The sequence below is a fragment of the Coregonus clupeaformis genome, chromosome 15 (genome assembly GCF_020615455.1).
Source record: "Coregonus clupeaformis isolate EN_2021a chromosome 15, ASM2061545v1, whole genome shotgun sequence".
NCBI classification, from domain to species: domain Eukaryota; kingdom Metazoa; phylum Chordata; class Actinopteri; order Salmoniformes; family Salmonidae; genus Coregonus; species Coregonus clupeaformis.
In genome coordinates, this window is record NC_059206.1 from 60384465 (window position 1) to 60404103 (window position 19639).

Consider the following 19639-nt stretch of genomic DNA (forward strand, 5'->3'; position numbering starts at 1 on the left):
AATAAAAATCCATTGAAATTACAGGTTGCAATGCAACAAAATAGATAAAATGCCAAGAGGGATGAATACTTTTGCAAGGCACTGTAGTTGTTCTACAATCAGTGTGTCGTATACTCACGGCAGAGCTCAGGGGCCTCGTCACTGTTGTCCAGACAGTCGTTGTCACCGTCACACTTCCATCGCTCCTGGATACAGCGGTTGTTCTTACAGGCAAACTCCCCGGGCTGACACTGAGGAGGCGGGATGTAGGACGGGTTGACTGGGAAAGGGAAAGAGAGAGAGAGAGAGAGAAAGAGAAAGAGAAAGAGAGAGGTTGAGCATTCAAATAACAAATTTCTCCAACAAAGTTAAATGAGTGGAGCGGGACAGTGAGATTACTAGCTAATATTCTGTCACATCAGCAGTCTACAACAAACACAAACCCTGTCAGAGCAGTGAGCCAACATTTACATTTACGTCATTTAGCAGACGCTCTTATCCAGAGCGACTTACAAATTATGAGCCCAGTGTGTGTGTGTGTCAGGCCTACTGTCAGTCCCTAATCCCCCCTCCACAACACCAAACTCTGGGCTGACTGCTCCATGCTCCTCTCTCCCTCTCTCTCGCACACACACACACTTTTGACAGTTCAACTTTGAAATACAGTTTAATCCTAGGCTAATCTCTATAAACCCTGATGATGGTAGCATGTGACAAAATTCCCTTCCACATGATCTTTCACACACATGCGTGCACATGCACATTATGGGAGTATAGTATTGAATTTAAACTCCTGCTCTCCTGTAGCTGACCCCTGCTCCCTGACCTCTCACCTTTACAGCTGGTGTTGTCTTTGTCATCCAGTAGCTGGTCCTCTGCACAGGCACACTGTCTCCCATCAGGGATGGCCAGACACAGACTACTGCAGCCCCCGTTATTCACACGACATGCATTGGAACCTGCACACAGAGCGAGAGAGACAGAGCGCGAGTGACAGAGTGCGAGAGACAGAGAGCGCGAGAGACCGAGAGCGCGAGAGACCGAGAGCGAGAGCAAGAGAGACAGAGACACAGAGAGGGGTAGAGAGATATGTTCAGACATTAATGTGTGTATGGATGGATGGATGGATAGATGGATAGATAGATAGATAGATAGATAGGTGAATAGATGGATGAACAGACTAGTGTCCTGTACCTTGCTGCTGCTGGGCGTCATATATGCGGATCTCGAAGATGGGAGGTCGTTCATTGCGGAGCAGGGAGACTGTCTTGGTGACCTGGTCCAATTTGTAGATGCTACCGCTGCGGTACTCATTCCAGAACAGGAAGTGTTTGTAGTGACACAGGCCGAAGGCGTGGTTCAACTCCTGACCCTCATATACCGTCTGATAACAACACAATACAGGTGTTGATGTGTTCAGTACACACAGACTGCATATCCAATAAACCCTATGACAACTACAGTATCATTACGGTACCTAGTCTCACCACTGACCACAATAACTACACAGTTTTATACTGTACTACAAATCTCACTTGGTGTGTTAAATCAACTTTATTACTTATTGTAGTAATACATTATCATGGTAATGTTTGTCATGTGCTGACCTTGCATTCTGAGTTGTTGAGGTACTATAGACAATACCGATGCGGTCATAGTAGCGTTAGGGTTGGGGTTAGGGTTCGTTTTAGGGCTAGTAACCATTCTGACTGACCTTGCGTTCAGTGTTGTTAAGGTAGACCATCTCAATGCGGTCATAGTATGCGTCCACCCAGTACAGGATTCCCTGTGGGATGTCCAGACTCAGACCGTTGGGCCACAGGACCGTCTTACTGGTCAGGAACACGTTCCTGTTAGAACCGTCCATCCAGGCCCGCTCAATCTTCCCTCTCTTACTCTCCTTAGGGTCCTCCTCCCAGTCTGTCCAGTACATCCACCTGGGGAGAGAGAGGAGGGGGATGAGCATGGTGTGTGTGTTTTGGTCTGTCGTGACCGGGCTATTCTGCCCCAGCTGACATCTGATTGAGTAGAACTCTATTATCTCTCCCCCCCACACACACCACAGGGGATAGTCCCCTAGTCTGGCTGTGAATATGCTGACTAACGCCTTCATTTGAACTTCAGTAATTATTTTCTTCAGTTTTTACAAAGTTACAAACCATGGTGAAGACGCTCCCCCTTCTCCCATAGAAAAGAAAAGACACTAAACAAATGGGTCAAACAAACGCAATGCACACACACACTTGAGAGGGATAGAATTGTTTTAAGGTGCTGTGAGCGGAAAGTAGGGGATCAGTGACAGGAAAATATAGAAACACACACACGTATGCATGTACGTAGTCACGTATGAATGCACAAACAAACATGGACACACACACAGAAACCCACACACCCCAGGGTCAACTTTCCAATCATCTTCCAGCCACATCTCACATCCATGGTAGAATATCAAAATAATCTATTAAGAAGCAGACAGTCCCACCACACACACAGTAAGACTTTACTGCTAATGGCTGTAAAACCTCTGGCATGCCTCCTTCATATCCACACTCTTTCACACCAACACCCCCTCCAAACAAAAAAAACCTATCCCAAAACAACCATTACAGTGGGGAAAAAAAGTATTTAGTCAGCCACCAATTGTGCAAGTTCTCCCACTTAAAAAGATGAGAGAGGCCTGTAATTTTAATCATAGGTACACGTCAACTATGACAGACAAAATGAGGAAAAAAAAAATCCAGAAAATCACATTGTAGGATTTTGAATGAATTTATTTGCAAATTATGGTGGAAAATAAGTATTTGGTCAATAACAAAAGTTTCTCAATACTTGGTTATATACCCTTTGTTGGCAATGACACAGGTCAAACGTTTTCTGTAAGTCTTCACAAGGTTTTCACACACTGTTGCTGGTATTTTGGCCCATTCCTCCATGCAGATCTCCTCTAGAGCAGTGATGTTTTGGGGCTGTCGTTGGGCAACACAGACTTTCAACTCCCTCCAAAGATTTTCTATGGGGTTGAGATCTGGAGACTGGCTAGGCCACTCCAGGACCTTGAAATGCTTCTTACGAAGCCACTCCTTCGTTGCCCGGGTGGTGTGTTTGGGATCATTGTCATGCTGAAAGACCAAGCCACGTTTCATCTTCAATGCCCTTGCTGATGGAAGGAGGTTTTCACTCAAAATCTCACGATACATGGCTCCATTCATTCTTTCCTTTATACGGATCAGTCGTCCTGGTCCCTTTGCAGAAAAACAGCCCCAAAGCATGATGTTTCCACCCCCATGCTTCACAGTAGGTATGGTGTTCTTTGGATGCAACTCAGCATTCTTTGTCCTCCAAACACGACGAGTTGAGTTTTTACCAAAAAGTTATATTTTGGTTTCATCTGACCATATGACATTCTCCCAATCCTCTTCTGGATCATCCAAATGCACTCTAGCAAACTTCAGACGGGCCTGGACATGTACTGGCTTAAGCAGGGGGACACGTCTGGCACTGCAGGATTTGAGTCCCTGGCGGCGTAGTGTGTTACTGATGGTAGGCTTTGTTACTTTGGTCCCAGCTCTCTGCAGGTCATTCACTAGGTCCCCCCGTGTGGTTCTGGGATTTTTGCTCACCGTTCTTGTGATAATTTTGACCCCACGGGGTGAGATCTTGCGTGGAGCCCCAGATCGAGGGAGATTATCAGTGGTCTTGTATGTCTTCCATTTCCTAATAATTGCTCCCACGGTTGATTTCTTCAAACCAAGCTGCTTACCTATTGCAGATTCAGTCTTCCCAGCCTGGTGCAGGTCTACAATTTTGTTTCTGGTGTCCTTTGACAGCTCTTTGGTCTTGGCCATAGTGGAGTTTGGAGTGTGACTGTTTGAGGTTGTGGACAGGTGTCTTTTATACTGATAACAAGCTTAAACAGGTGCCATTAATACAGGTAACGAGTGGAGGACAGAGGAGCCTCTTAAATAAGTTGTTACAGGTCTGTGAGAGCCAGAAATCTTGCTTGTTTGTAGGTGACCAAATACTTATTTTCCACCATAATTTGCAAATAAATTCATTAAAAATCCTACAATGTGATTTTCTGGATTTTTTCCCCTCAATTTGTCTGTCATAGTTGACGTGTACCTATGATGAAAATTACAGGCCTCTCTCATCTTTTTAAGTGGGAGAACTTGCACAATTGGTGGCTGACTAAATACTTTTTTTCCCCACTGTATGTCAGACTGCTTTTCATTGACTATAGCTCAGCATTCAACACCATAGTACCCTCCAAGCTCATCATTAAGCTCGAGGCCCTGGGTCTGAACCAACCCCGCCCTGTGCAACTGGATCCTTCCTGACGGGCCGCCCCCAGGTGGTGACGGTAGGAAACAACACCTCCACTTCGCTGATCCTCAACACTTGGGCCCCACAAGGGTGCGTGCTCAGCCCCCTCCTGTACTCCCTGTTCACCCATGACTGCGTGGCCAAGCACGCCTCCAACTCAGTCATCAAGTTTGCAGATGACACAACAGTAGTAGGCTTGATTACCAACAAGGACTTTTTTTCCCCACTGTACCTAAACTCTTCCATGCATCACTCCATCCCTATGCCTCCTTCCCTTCTCCCTCTGTCTTTCCTTTCTCCCTCCCACCTTCCTTCTCTCACCCGTGTAGGGGGTCCACTACAATGGCGCGGGGGTGGGTCATCTTGCCCTCGATGAGAGTCTTGCGGGTCTGGGAAGCCTTCTCCAGCCTGGCCACACTGATGGTCTTCTTGGGCCCGTCGTCCGTCCAGTACAGGTTATCAGCCATCCAGTCCACCGCTATACCCTCCACTGTGTGGATTCCTGGAACATAGAGGAACAAGTGGTGAGAGGCCAGTTGCCCTATTATACAACATAAACTGCCAAGACACATTGCTAGCATGATTTTGGAGCCAAAATGGCCACTACTCCCCATTACAGTAATGATGCCCCAAAATGGCCACCATGCAGGGCAGTTACTGTACCGTCCTTCAGGATGGTGTCTCTCTCTGTGCCGTCGATCTTTTGGCGGCCAATGAGGTAGCTGGTGGCGTCAGCGAAATATATGAAGTCGCTGTCTGAGTGGAAGTCCAGGGCTCTGGGGTTCATCAGGTTCTCTATGGGGATCATGTACTCGTCTGGGACCTTAGCATTCATGTCCATCCCTCGGATGACCCCTGGACGACCTTTACCGTACACCAGGAACAGCTCATGCTCCGGCTCTGGAAAAAAACATGGGAGAGAGAGAGGACTTACTTGGCCTGTATTCATAAATAAAGCATCTCAGAGTAAGAGTGCTGATCTAGGATCAGACCCCCATGTCCATGAAATCTTATTCATTACATCTAATTAGGCAAAACTGATCCTAGATCAGCACTTTCTGAGATGCTTTATGAAGACGACAGGCCCAGGCATTCTGAAAGGATTTCAAATCAAACTACAATGCTATAAACAGACAGACAAAATGGGAAGAGGATGAGAGCATTGATGAGGCCTTTGCCATTAAAGAACATCCATAGAATTCAAATCACCTCCACAATTCCTGCCTTTCCTCTGTCTAGTAATGAATATCTTCTCCACAAAGAATTAACAGTTCAAATGCTGTCACGTACTGTAAATAAAATATAATTTGCATTGATTAAACTGATAAAAACTGTGCAAGAGCAGCATAACCCCGTAAACGTAATGAGAATATAAGTGATTTTCAATAATTCAAATTAACATTTGACGACTTGTTCCATATGGTGTAGTGGATGGGATAGGTTTCGGTTGAATCAATCTGCTCTGGTGTGGTTTTCAAGAGCACCTAGGGTTATAGACAAGAAACAGATCAATATGTGGTTGCTTTCATATCCTCATAGAATATTAATACACACCTCTCAGGCAAGGTGAATCAATCAGGGATGGAGTTGTACTTTATGTTACTCCGCAGACAAAAGTAGTCAACTCAGAGCTGCCTGTTTATTATGGGTCTCCCAGGACTTAGCTCAGTTTTCCTGATTCAACCTTCACTGCCATTGGCACAGGGTCAATAACATAATTGATGTCTGCCTCTGCTTCATAGTTATAGTGGGGCTTCAGGCATGTAGACATTGATTAGGGAGGCTGGCTGTCAATGTCATGTGAGTCAGTCTACTGGTCAGACTTGAGGAGATTTAGCTGCTCCAAGAGACAGCCACAGAGGAGGAGCGGATAGCCAGAGCTGTGAAGGAGCTGATTGGAGGAGGTGAAAGTGGATTGGCTGTGATATAAAAAAATATATGTTTCTGAGAGCACATTGGCTGTACTGTAGACTAGAGTATGCACTGTAGGAGTGGGTTGTTGTATCTCAGAGCAGATTGAATTTATAATGAAGCATTTTATTGACTTGTTTTGTAAAGTGCCTAACAGATAATTGGCTGTGCTGTGGAGTATCTGAGAGGGGATTGGCTATGTGGTACTTACTCTTGCAGGACTTCCCGTCACTCCCCAGACTGAAGCCGGAGCGACAGCGGCAGGTACGGGTTTTATGGCTGTTCCCCAGCAGACAGATGTCAGAGCAGCCTCCAGCCTTCCCAAACTGGTCTGGCTCACATGCATGGCTACGCACTGGAGGAGAGGAGATTTCTGAGTATTCAAGTGAATTTCAACTATACCACTATGTTGGTGGGTTAAATATAGAATTGATTTGACAATATGCGCAGCGGGCATAGAATATAGAACCCTATAACAGTTACCTGGCGGCTGTCGCCTCTGGTGGTAGACGTGCAGGGCTCCTCCCTTGTCGACGCGGGTCACCACCTGGTAGTCAGAACTGTTGAAGCGGTTCACTCTGATCACACTGGTCTTAGGCTGCATGTTGGCGTTGTCTGAGTTAGTGGCATACAGGTAGTTCTCAAACACTGTCAGACCATACAGGTGCTCAATCTGGGAGAGGGGGAGGAGGGAGAGAAAGAGGGAGAGGGAGAGAGGGATGGAGGAGAGAGAGGAAGAGAGGGATGGAGGAGAGAGAGGGAGAGCGGGATGGAAGGAGGGAGCACGAGGAAGAGAGAATGAGTGACACAAAGAACCAAAAATCACAATCAATACAGAATTCCCCTTGAAAACTCAACTCTACACAGCTGATTCAGAATTCCAAATGACCCATAGCATGACTCGGGCCTCCATTTCCCATAATGCACTCTAACAGGCCTAAACAAGAGAAGAAAGCCGGCCTCACTGTCCCAGTTAACAGCACTAACGTGAAATAGATGAAAATGGCGGTCGATCAGCTCTTCGGATCAGAGTGACTCGTATCCATTAAGATCAGGCTAGGGCAGGAATAAACACATGCCCTCTGCAATACTGCCTGTACCCTCACCATCAATAACCATCCATGGACTTTAAACTGCCACTGATGGCAATCACACACACACTTGGTTGTATATACACACACAGACTTGATAGCACACGCACAATTAAAGGGGCTTTGTGTGTGCGTGTGTGTGTGTGTGTGTGTGTGTTGTTGTCTGTGCCCCCAGGCCCAGTGAGTAAATGAAGGCCATTACTTGTGCAGACACACAGCTAGCGCTAAAAGCCCTGCTAACAGGTTTAAAAGGCGCTTGGCCACGCCAGCCACGGCACCATCCACAGAGCTCTGCTTTAACTCCTATTAATCAGCTCTCTAATGAAAAAGCTACTGTCAACCCCCTGCTCTCTGGCCATAGCTCACTGAACAGCACCACATTACTACAGCAGCAGGAGAGAGAGGATCCTCACAGGAGAGAAAACACAGGAACCTCTACATAGATGGGGGAATTTGGTTTTAGTGGCAACCAAGTATTTACCTTGGATTTAAGATTTAAATCTGCTTGGATAACAAGGAATGTAAAGGTCACAGCTATTAAGTATTCTTATATAAAACTCCTTACTCTAAATTAAGGAGATGCCCTTCTGCTCTTCACAACAACCAACAAATCTGCAACATTCCAAAAATTTTAAACCCTCCTAAACGCTCCCTTCCAGAACCCTGAAGAAGCGTGCTAGCTGCCAGACAGTCTGTCACAGGTTGATGACCTCACCAGCAGACCCTGTATGATGGTGTGTCTGTTTTTGCCCTTGTTGTCTGTGTGTCTGTGTGTGCTCACCAGCAGGCCTTGGATGATGGTGTGTCTGTTCTTGCCTTCGTAGTCCACCACCTCTATGTAGTCCAGGTAGGCATCGGCCCAGTAGACCAGCCTGCTGACCAGGTCCAGGGTGATACCGTGGGGGAACACGATCTTACTGTCCACCAGCTTGGTCCGGTTCTGACCATCCATGTCACAACGCTCCACCTTGGGGATCTGACCGTAGTCTGTGAAGAACACTTTACTGTGGGAGGAGAGAGATGAGAGGTGATTAGCTAATTCATTGATGGATTGATTCTATTTTAGCAGGTAAGTTGACTGAGCATGAGTATGTTGTCATTTACAGCAACAAGCTAGGGAAGAGTTGTAGGGGAGAGGAGCGACAGCTTGTTTGACAGAGTGAACGATTGATTGACAGGTGAATTAATACATTCCTATTTTCATGTCTAGGTAAGTATAGGGGAAACTGTTGTTAAAACATCTGTAGTTGAACAGCCCAGCATTTTCCTTCATTATGTTTTATATGGAGGAATACCTGAGTGTGCTAATAATTTGTCCTGGTCAGGTCACATGGTCAGAGGAACACCTCCTGGGTGCTTGATGTTTTATTGTCTTGTTCCCTAAAGCTTATTTACTCTGCCTCTCACTGGGTTTTCTAAACATGAGGGAACTATCAAACAATAATTTCTTGGATGTGCTCCCAGAAAAAGATAATGATCAAACAATCACAATGCAATTCCTAGAAGGTTTTACAAAAAAACTATATTATATCATCTCTAAATTACAGCCAAGAATATTATTGCCATCCCTAATAGCAGCTGGACAACATCACGGGGAAAGAGTCTGGAGTAAATGTACCAGAGTATACAGTGCCTTGCAAAAGTATTCATCCCCCTTGGCATTGTATCTATTTTGTTGCATTACAACCTGTAATTTAAATGGATTTTTATTTGGATTTCATGTAATGGACATACACAAAATAGTCCAAATTGGTGAAGTGAAATAAAAAAAATAACTTGTTTCAAAAAATTCTAAAAAAATAACAGAAAAGTGGTGCGTGCATATGTATTCACCCCCTTTGCTATGAAGCCCCTAAATAAGATCTGGTGCAACCAATTACCTTCAGAAGTTACATAATTAGTTAAATAAAGTCCACCGTGTGCAATCTAAGTGTCACATGATCTCAGTATATATATATATATATATATATATATATACACACACAGTGAGGGAAAAAAGTATTTGATCCCCTGCTGATTTTGTACGTTTGCTCACTGACAAAGAAATGATCAGTCTATAATTTTAATGGTAGGTTTATTTGAACAGTGAGAGACAGAATAACAACAAAAAAATCCAGAAAAACGCATGTCAAAAATGTTATAAATTGATTTGCATTTTAATGAGGGAAATAAGTATTTGACCCCTCTGCAAAACATGACTTAGTACTTGGTGGCAAAACCCTTGTTGGCAATCACAGAGGTCAGACGTTTCTTGTAGTTGGCCACCAGGTTTGCACACATCTCAGGAGGGATTTTGTCCCACTCCTCTTTGCAGATCTTCTCCAAGTCATTAAGGTTTCGAGGCTGACGTTTGGCAACTCGAACCTTCAGCTCCCTCCACAGATTTTCTATGGGATTAAGGTCTGGAGACTGGCTAGGCCACTCCAGGACCTTAATGTGCTTTTTCTTGAGCCACTCCTTTGTTGCCTTGGCCATGTGTTTTGGGTCATTGTCATGATGGAATACCCATCCACGACCCATTTTCAATGCCCTGGCTGAGAGAAGGAGGTTCTCACCCAAGATTTGACGGTACATGGCCCCGTCCATCGTCCCTTTGATGCAGTGAAGTTGTCCTGTCCCCTTAGCAGAAAAACACCCCCAAAGCATAAGGTTTCCACCTCCATGTTTGACGGTGGGGATGGTGTTCTTGGGGTCATAGGCAGCATTCCTCCTCCTCCAAACACGGCGAGTTGAGTTGATGCCAAAGAGCTCGATTTTGGTCTCATCTGACCACAACACTTTCACCCAGTTCTCCTCTGAATCATTCAGATGTTCATTGGCAAACTTCAGACGGGCATGTATATGTGCTTTCTTGAGCAGGGGGACCTTGCGGGCGCTGCAGGATTTCAGTCCTTTATGGCGTAGTGTGTTACCAATTGTTTTCTTGGTGATTATGGTCCCAACTGCCTTGAGATCATTGACAAGATCCTCCCGTGTAGTTCTGGGCTGATTCCTCACCGTTCTCATGATCATTGCAACTCCACGAGGTGAGATCTTGCATGGAGCCCCAGGCAGAGGGAGATTGACAGTTATTTTGTGTTTCTTCCATTTGCGAATAATCGCACCAACTGTTGTCACCTTCTCACCCAAGCTGCTTGGCGATGGTCTTGTAGCCCATTCCAGCCTTGTGTAGGTCAACAATCTTGTCCCTGACATCTTTGGAGAGCTCTTTGGTCTTGGCCATGGTGGAGAGTTTGGAATCTGATTGATTGATTGCTTCTGTGGACAGGTGTCTTTTATACAGGTAACAAGCTGAGATTAGGAGCACTCCCTTTAAGAGTGTGCTCCTAATCTCAGCTCGTTACCTGTATAAAAGACACCTGGGAGCCAGAAATCTTTCTGATTGAGAGGGGTCAAATACTTATTTCCCTCATTAAAATGCAAATCAATTTATAACAATTTTGACATCCGTTTTCCTGGATTTTTTTGTTGTTATTCTGTCTCTCACTGTTCAAATAAACCTACCATTAAAATTATAGACTGATCATTTCTTTGTCAGTGGGCAAACGTACAAAATCAGCAGGGGATCAAATACTTTTTTCCCCTCACTGTATGTATGTATGTATGTATGTATGTATGTATGTATGTATGTATGTATGTATGTATGTATGTATGTATGTATGTATGTATGTATGTATATATATATATATATATACATACACACACACACACCTGTTCTGAAAGGCCACAGAGTCTGCAACACCACTAAGCAAGGGGCACCACCAAGCAAGCGGCACCATGAAGACCAAGGAGCTCTCCAAACAGGTCAGGGACAAAGTTGTGGAGAAGTACAGATCAGGGTTGGGTTATAAAAAAATATCAGAAACTTTGAACATCCCACGGAGCACCATTAAATCCATTATTAAAAAATGGAAAGAATATGGCACCACAACAAACCTGCCAAGAGAGGGCCGCCCACCAAAACTCACGGACCAGGCAAGGAGGGCATTAATCAGAGAGGCAACAAAGAGATTGGAGTATCTGTCCATAGGACCACTTTAAGCCGTACAAAAAAAGCCATTGCTCAAAGAAAAAAAAGAAGCAAACACAAAAGGCATGTGGGAGACTCCCCAAACATATGGAAGCATGTACTCTGGTCAGATGACACTAAAATTGAGCTTTTTGGCCATCAAGGAAAACGCTATGTCTGGCGCAAACCCAACACCTCTGATCACCCGAGAACACCATCCCCACAGTGAAGCATGGTGGTGGCAGCATCATGCTGTGGGATGTTTTTCCATCGGCAGGGACTGGGAAACCGGTCAGAATTGAAGGAATGATGGATGGCGCTAAATACAGGGAAATTCTTGAGGGACACCTGTTTCAGTCTTCCAGAGATTTGAGACTGGGATGGAGGTTCACCTTCCAGCAGGACAATGACCCTAAGCATACTGCTAAAGCAACACTTGAGTGGTTTAAGGGGAAACATTTAAATGTCTTGGAATGGCCTAGTCAAAGCCCAGACCTCAATCCAATTGAGAATCTGTGGTATGACTTAAAGATTGCTGTACACCAGTGGAACCCATCCAACTTGAAGGAGCTGGAGCAGTTTTACCTTGAAGAATGGGCAAAAATCCCAGTGGCTAGATGTGCCAAGCTTATAGAGAAATACCCCAATAAACTTCCAGCTGTAATTGCTGCAAAAGGTGGCTCTACAAATAGTTATGCACGCTCAAGTTTTCTTGTTTGTTTCACAATAAAAAATATTTTGCATCTTCAGAGTGGTAGGCATGTTGTGTAAATCAAATGATACAAACCCCAAAAAAATCCATTTTAATTCCAGGTTGTAAGGCAACAAAATAGGAAAAATGCCAAGGGGGGTGAATACTTTCGCAAGCCACTGTATTACTGCACAATCAATTATAGCAGTGGAAATGGGTTGGAATGAAAAACAAAAGAACTGCACACGTGCGTGTGCACACACACACACACACACTTCTAGTAATTGAGTTCGAGACCCCTGTCATAACGGCAGGGCTGAAATGAAAACATGACTGTAGAACGTTTTAGGGAAAGGCATGATTTGGGAGCTCTCAGGGCTCAGACCCAAACAACACAAATGAAACATCTGCACTCAATTACTGCTCCCCCAAACTTCAAGTCAATGGCCCACGTACCAATCAGAGAGGAGAGGAACCCTTCCAAGTGTTTTGGAGAACTCTAACCCCCTCCGACCCTCAACCCCAGCCCATTGTTTTAGGTTGTGTAACAATGACAGACTACTGTGGCCAAAATATTGGGCCTCTCATGGGACTGTTATGGTGTGTTAGAAGCACATACTGTGCTGTGGGTGATGTGTGTGTCTGTGTCTCAGCAGTAGTCAGTGGGACATTGGTCTGTTCCCATGGGATAAAGGAGGGAGGACCGACAGACCGCAGTGTGAATTTCCCTGACTCACTGTGTCCATCAATGGACATGCCTATCCAACCCTGACCAACAAATGGGAGCACGGAACAGTGTTCGTAAGTGTGAATGTGTATGAGCGCGTGTTTGTAAAATGCTTATCTTTAGATTTTACACGTATGTACATCTATTTGGTAGGATGGAACTTTGTGATGGATTGGTACAAGACATGACATAGAAGGCAAAACATGGAAGCCTACAGTATGCAGTCTGAGTATACACCCTAAAAAGTGTGTGTGTGTGTCTGTGTGTAGCTAGTGTGCGTGTAGCCTGTGTGTATGGGTATGTAGACTGTGTGTGTGTGTGTGTGTGTGTGTGTGTGTGTGTGTCTATACAGCCTATGTATATGTGTATGTGCGTGCCTGCCTGCGTGTGTGTCCTCACCCCATGGTGGGGTCCAGGGCGATGCCCTTGGGGTTGTACAGCTCCTGGTCCAGCAGGGTGACACACGTCTGTCCGTCCTTGTCACACACAAAGATCCGGTCGTCCACGTCATCCACAAAGTAGAAGTTTCCTGTCAGCCAGTCAATAGCCATCTGCTCCACATCTGGACAGCACACAGACAGACAGACAGAGGAGGAGAGAGGGGGAAAAAGAGAGAGGGAGGGACAGAGAGGGAGAGAGAGGAGGCAGGGGACAGAGAGAGGTAGGGAGACAGAAAGAAAACAGGAGACATAAAATATGAGAAACAGAAGAATTTACTGTACATATTCCCATTGACTGATGCATCTTCATAGACCAGTTATTTCTCTCTGGCGTTGTCTTTGAGGGCATCTATACTGTACAATCTGTGGATGTACTCTGTAGTGCAGTGGTAAACAAAATGGTGGGGTAAGACAATTAGGTAATGGTAGGGAGCTCCATCATGACTTTGCAGTCCCATGAACTGCATGCATGTCCTGCTATGCTTAGCATTCCGTCTGACTGTCTAACTGCTAAGTAAACATCAAAGCAAATTGTATTTGTCACATGCTTCGTAAACAACAGGCGTAGATTAACAGTGAAATGCTTACTTCCCAACAATGCAGAGAAAAAAAGAGAAATAATAGAAAAATAATAACAAGGAATAAATCCACGATGAGTAACTGTCTATATACACGGGTACCAGTACCGAGTCCATGTGCAGGGGTACGAGGTAACTGAGGTAGATATGTACATATAGGTAGGGATAAAGGTAGGGATGTGGTCCTCTGTAGCTCAGCTGGTAGAGCACGGCGCTTGTAACGCCAAGGTAGTGGGTTGGATCCCCGGGACCACCCATACACAAAAAAATTAATTATGCACGCATGACTGTAAGTCGCTTTGGATAAAAGCGTCTGCTAAATGGCATATTATTATATTATTTATAAAGTGACTAGGCAACAGGATAGACAAACAGTAACAGCAGCACATGTGATGAGTCAAAAGAGTTAGTGCAAAAAGGGTAAATGCAGATAGTTAATATTGGTTAACTATTTAACTTTTTAGCAGACTTATAGAAGCTGGGGATAGAATCTGTTCAGGGTTATTTTAGTTCCAGACTTGGTGCATCAGTACCACTTGCCATGCGGTAACAGAGAGAACAGTCCATGACTTTGGTGACTGGACTCTTTGACAATTTTTAGGCCCTTCCTCTGACACCACCTGGTGTAGAGGTCCTGGGTGGCAGGGACCTTGGCCCCAGTGATGTACTGGGCCATACGCACTACCCTCTGTAGCGCCTTGCGGTCGGATGCCAAGCAGTTGCCATTCCAAGCAGTGATACAGCCAGTCAAGATGTTCTCAATGGTGCAGCTGTAGAACTTATTGAGGATCTGAGGGACCATGCCAAATCTTTTCAGCCTCCTGAGGAGGAAGAGGTGTTGTGTTGGTGTGTGTGGACCATGATAATTCCTTAGTGATGTGGACACCGAGGAACTTGAAGCTCTCGACCTGCTCCACTACAGCCCTGTCGATGTGGATAGGGGCGTGCTTGGCCCTTAGTTTTTCTGTAGTCCACGATCAGTTCCTTTGTCTTGCTGACGTTGAGGGAGAGGTCGTTGTCGCTGACCTCCCTGTAGGCTGTCTCATTGTCATCGGTGATCAGGCCTACCACGGTCGTATCGTCTGCTAACTTAATGATGGTGTTGGAGTCGTGCGTGGCCACGCAGTCTTGGGTGAACAGGGAGTAAAGGACGGAACTAAGCACGCACCCGAGGGGCCCCCGTGTTGAGGATCACTGGTACTTCCTGTTTGAGTTTTTGCTTGTAAACAGGAATCACGACGATAGAGTTAGGTCAGATTTTCCAAATTGAGAGCTTGTTATGAGTCTCTGTGTGTGTAGAACCAAAAAAAATTCTCATATTACTCCTGTGCTAGCCTCTCTACAATGGCTTCCTGTTAAGGCTAGGGCTGATTTCAAGGTTTTACTGTTAACCTACAAAGCATTATGTGGGCTTGCTCCTACCTATCTCTCCGATTTGGTCCTGCCGTACATACCTACACGTATGCAAGACGCAGGCCTCCTTATTGTCACTAGAATTTCTAAGCAAACAGCTGGAGGCAGGGCTTTCTCCTATAGAGCTACATTTTTATGGAATGGTCTGCCTATCCATGTAAGAGACGCAGACTCGGTCTCGACCTTTAAGTCTTTACTGAAGACTCATCTCTTCAGTAGGTCCTATGATTGAGTGTAGTCTGGCCCAGGAGTGCGAAGGTGAACGGAAAGGCACTGGAGCGACAAACCGCCCTTGCCGTCTCTGCCTGGACAGTTCCCGTCTCTCCATTGGGATTCTCTGCCTCTGACCCTATTACGGGGGCTGAGTCACTGGCTTACTAGTGCTCTTCCATGCCGTCTCTAGGAGGGGTGCGTCACTTGAGTAGGTTGAGTCACTGACGTGATCTTCCTGTCCGGTTTGTCGCCCCCTCTGGCTCGTGCAGTGGAGGAGATCTTTGTGGCCTATACTCAGCCTTGTCTCAGGGTAGTAGGTTGGTGGTCTGTTGATATCCCTCTGGTGGTGTGGGGGCTGTGCTTTGGCAAAGTGGGTGGGGTTATATCCTACCTGGTTGGCCCTGTCCGGGGGTATCGTCGGACGGGGCCACAGTGTCTCCCGACACCCCGTCTCAGCCCCCAGTATCTATGCTGCAATAGTCTATGTGCCGGGGGCCTAGGGTCAGTCTGTTATATCTGGTGTTATTCTGTTTTGGTGAATGGAATGGAGCCCTGCCCTGCTTCACTGTGGTTGTGTTTGGTACTAGTTGGTTATCCAGTGGTTGTGTTTCTGAATGTTGTTGCTCCCGCTGGGTCAGGGGAGTGAGTGTGTGGTTGTTGGGGTGGTAAAGATGGTACAGTGTAATCTTTGCCTGGCTACACCATCCACATAACTCCGGCCAACAGACGGTTCTTCTCCACGTTGAGTCTGGATTTGCCTCCCTTCCTGACAATTTCTAGAATGAGAACAGAACGGTCAGAATGTGATTGGTCCCAGAAACCAAAGGGTTGGGCCAGAGCCAGCCTACTGGGCTTTTCAGGCACGACAGTGTCTAGGGTTTACTGAGAATGGTGCAACAAACAAGAAACATCTAGTCAGCGGCAGTCCTGTGTGCAAAAACAGCTTGTTGATGAGAAATCGAAGGAGAATGGCAAGAATCATACAAGCTAACACGCGGGCCACAAACAGGCAAATAACAGTGGTGTGCAGAACAGCATCTCGGGAACGCACAACTCGTTGGTCCTTGATGGGCCATTGCAGACGACCACACTGGATTCCACTCCTATCACCTAAAAACAAGAAGAAGCGGCTCCAGTGGGCAAGCGACCACCAAAACTGGACAATTAAGGAATGGAAAAGCATTGCCTGGTCCGACGAATCCCGGTTCCTGTTGAGTCATGTTGATGGCAGAGTCAGGATTGGCGTAAGGAGCATGAGTCCATGCCCCCATCCTGCCTGTTGTCAACAGAACAGGCTGGTGGCTGTGGGGTGGGGAATGTTTTCCTGGCACACGTTAGGTCCCTTGATTCCAATTGAGCAACGTTTGCATTTTTCCCCACTGTATATGTCTGACACACACACACACACACACACACACACACACACACACACACACTGGGAACTCCTCAGACTTAAAGGGAATATGTGAAGGCCCCTGCCCTGCTCCACCCAAACGATGCTGAATACAGCGAATACACAGAGGGCAAAGGGTTTAGACGAAAATAAGACAGACAGAAAGAGCAACACACACATCTACTATTACCATTCACACACTCCCACAGAAACCATAGACAGTGTTTGCCAGAGATCACAGAAAGAGCCCCATTGTTGGAGCTAGATATGAGAGACTGGGGAACCCAGCGATACAGTCCATAAACATTTTCATATTATTACTGGGTTTAGAGTGTGTGTTTGTGTGTGTGTGTCTGAGGCAGGGGGCTACACCTCCCACAAGGCCATGTTCTCGCTGTCTTTTATTAAGTAGATACCCCAAAACCAAACAAACACACGTCCTTTACCCTAGGGTGAATATCTGGTGTTTGGTAGTGAGGGGGGCACTGTGCCGTATGTCTGGAGGTGATGGGGGCACAGTGTTGATTTAGGGAGGCCAAGGGGATAGTTTTCTCTGAAAGACGAAAGAGTAGGATGGGGGATGATGAGGCAAATTCCAAGGCCTAAGAGGGCAATAAAAGTGTGCCTAGTGAAAGCTTACCAGCTCTTGGGCAATAAATCTCAAAGGAATTCTAAAGGAGGTTTCATTGTTTAAAAAAAAACACATGCACACTAACAATATTTTTCAATGTGATTGAATGGTGAGGGCAGTCAAAATGGATAACATACACATATGTTTGCGCTTAAGAAAAAATAATTATGCAGAGAGCGAGAGAGATTCTGATTTTCAATAGGGATTTTAAAAATACCTTTATTGGTCCAGTAGGAGAGGAGTGGAAAGAAGCGGAGGTGAGGGGAGAGGTAAGTCCAATCCCTGTTCATTGGAACTGACTTTTTCCCACCAACTTCTGGTAAACAGAAACTCTGACCGGGAAGCAAAAACATTGTTTTTTTCTTCGTCCCTGCTTCCCCGCTCCTCCCACTTCTCTCCTCTTCCTCCATGCATCCATCATCGCCCCATCCCTCCCCCTGTTCCCTTTCCTAGAGGAGAAGAAAAATCTTCTATCTGACGAACATTGCACTATAAAACATAATGAAAAAAAAGACCACAGTGCTTTTTTGCTTTTTTCCCCCCTCCTCCAAGTAGTTTGTTTACTCTGCTCAGCCCTCTGCACCTCAAAGAGAGGGAGGACTAGATCTATATCCAGGGAATTTGTGAAGGCATATTTCGAACCTGCACTTGCTTTGGACCAAACAGAGCCACATCTATACGATTGGATACGGAGAGTAAGCATATTGCATTAGTCAATATCTGATATGTTGAAGTTGTTCCATACCATACCGTGATGGAGCACTAATAAAATGCAAGTTCCGGCTAACCTCTTCATACCCTCCCTAAACAGTGATTTAAGGCTTTACACCCCCCGCCCCTCACATCCACCTCCCTATCCCCAAAGCCCATCTCCTGCATTCAAAACACTCCAGTCTTAAAACACCATCTGGAGAACGCATCACACGACAAGAAGGGAAAGTCACAAAAAAAGAGGGATAAAGGACACGCTACTCCTAAATGAGGTACTGGTTAAGACCCAGCCGGGGGCAAGCAAGACCAGAGGGAGAGGAAGAACGGAAGAAGAAGAGGTGGATGGAGATAAAAAATAGAGCAATGTCAATCATTTTAAAAGTATTTGGTTGAAGGGGTGATTTTAGGATTAGTTGGGGAGGGAGGGCTGAGAGAAAGAAACAGACAGAAAAAGAGAAAGACAGGCAACAGGCAGAACGAGAGCGATTATATACAGAATAAAGTGTTGAACGTGGAGCTGCAAGAGTGACTTTCTCTTTTCCAGCACATGATCTCTTAAGGAGATTTTGCAGAAACATATGTACTAAACACAGCAGAAAGCAGCTAGTAGGCCCTGCTAACCCCCTTCCCAATTACTTCACCATAACCCCAACTGCTGCTTTAACATGGAATCCTTATCAAAACCCTCAAACTAGCCTTAGAATCAATTCAACCGTTAGCATAAGGATAGCTGATGGAGTGGGTAATACTTCGACAGCTTTATTATGCAGTGTCAGCTCCATCCTACAGTAATAAGGATAGGTGACACACTGTGACGTGCTGCATGAATCCAATACAATGTACTAAAATAATGGTATTTACATAGCTCAGGGATGGGCAACTTAATGGGGTGTCAACTTAATCTTTTGAGTTAGAATAGTAGAATACACAAGGTGCAATTTCGAAATGTGGTTGTGCATCAGCAGTTTCTCGTTTTGTCGGTCAATGATAGTCAGTCAATTAGCCCATGTCAAAAAAATGTTGATTGCTATGTTAGTTTAGCGGCCAGCTATATAAACTTGTTATCATGGTCGAATTACAGGCCAGGGGGCCCCCATTGATTTTGTTAGTCAGTCTAACTCAGATATCATAAAAAATGCAAAAATGTCTCTCCACCACATGGCAAAATGTGTAGAATTGCACTAAATTAACTCTAAAACGTACAAAATGAGGGTGGGGCCACTGAAATGTTTTGCTCGCAATGGGGGGGATATGGATGTTGGTTCGCAGACCCACAAGCAACTACAGCCCCTCATTACATTTTACATTTTAGTCATTTAGCAGACGCTCTTATCCAGAGCGACTTACAGTTAGTGAGTGCATACATTATTTTATTTTTCATACTGGCCCCCCGTGGGAATTGAACCCACAACCCTGGCGTTGCAAACACCATGCTCTACCAACTGAGCTACATCCCTGCCGGCCATTCCCTCCCCTACCCTGGACGACGCAGGGCCAATTATGCGCCGCCCCATGGGTCTCCCGGTCAC

The 19639-nt window shown here is 45.5% G+C and overlaps 1 protein-coding gene across 1 annotated transcript in view; it reads right to left on the minus strand.

Moving 5' to 3' along the window:
• LOC121577556 (low-density lipoprotein receptor-related protein 1-like) overlaps positions 1-19639 on the minus strand; it is a 199402-nt gene that overhangs the window by 92355 nt on the left and 87408 nt on the right. The window contains exons 7-16 of the mRNA XM_045225247.1: positions 13131-13293; positions 8086-8308; positions 6697-6886; positions 6425-6568; positions 4966-5202; positions 4624-4804; positions 1694-1916; positions 1174-1363; positions 813-938; positions 119-259 (exon numbers count right to left, since the gene is read on the minus strand). Of these exons, the coding sequence (XP_045081182.1) occupies positions 119-259; positions 813-938; positions 1174-1363; positions 1694-1916; positions 4624-4804; positions 4966-5202; positions 6425-6568; positions 6697-6886; positions 8086-8308; positions 13131-13293 (1818 nt within the window). The remainder of the gene's footprint in view (positions 1-118; positions 260-812; positions 939-1173; positions 1364-1693; positions 1917-4623; positions 4805-4965; positions 5203-6424; positions 6569-6696; positions 6887-8085; positions 8309-13130; positions 13294-19639) is intronic.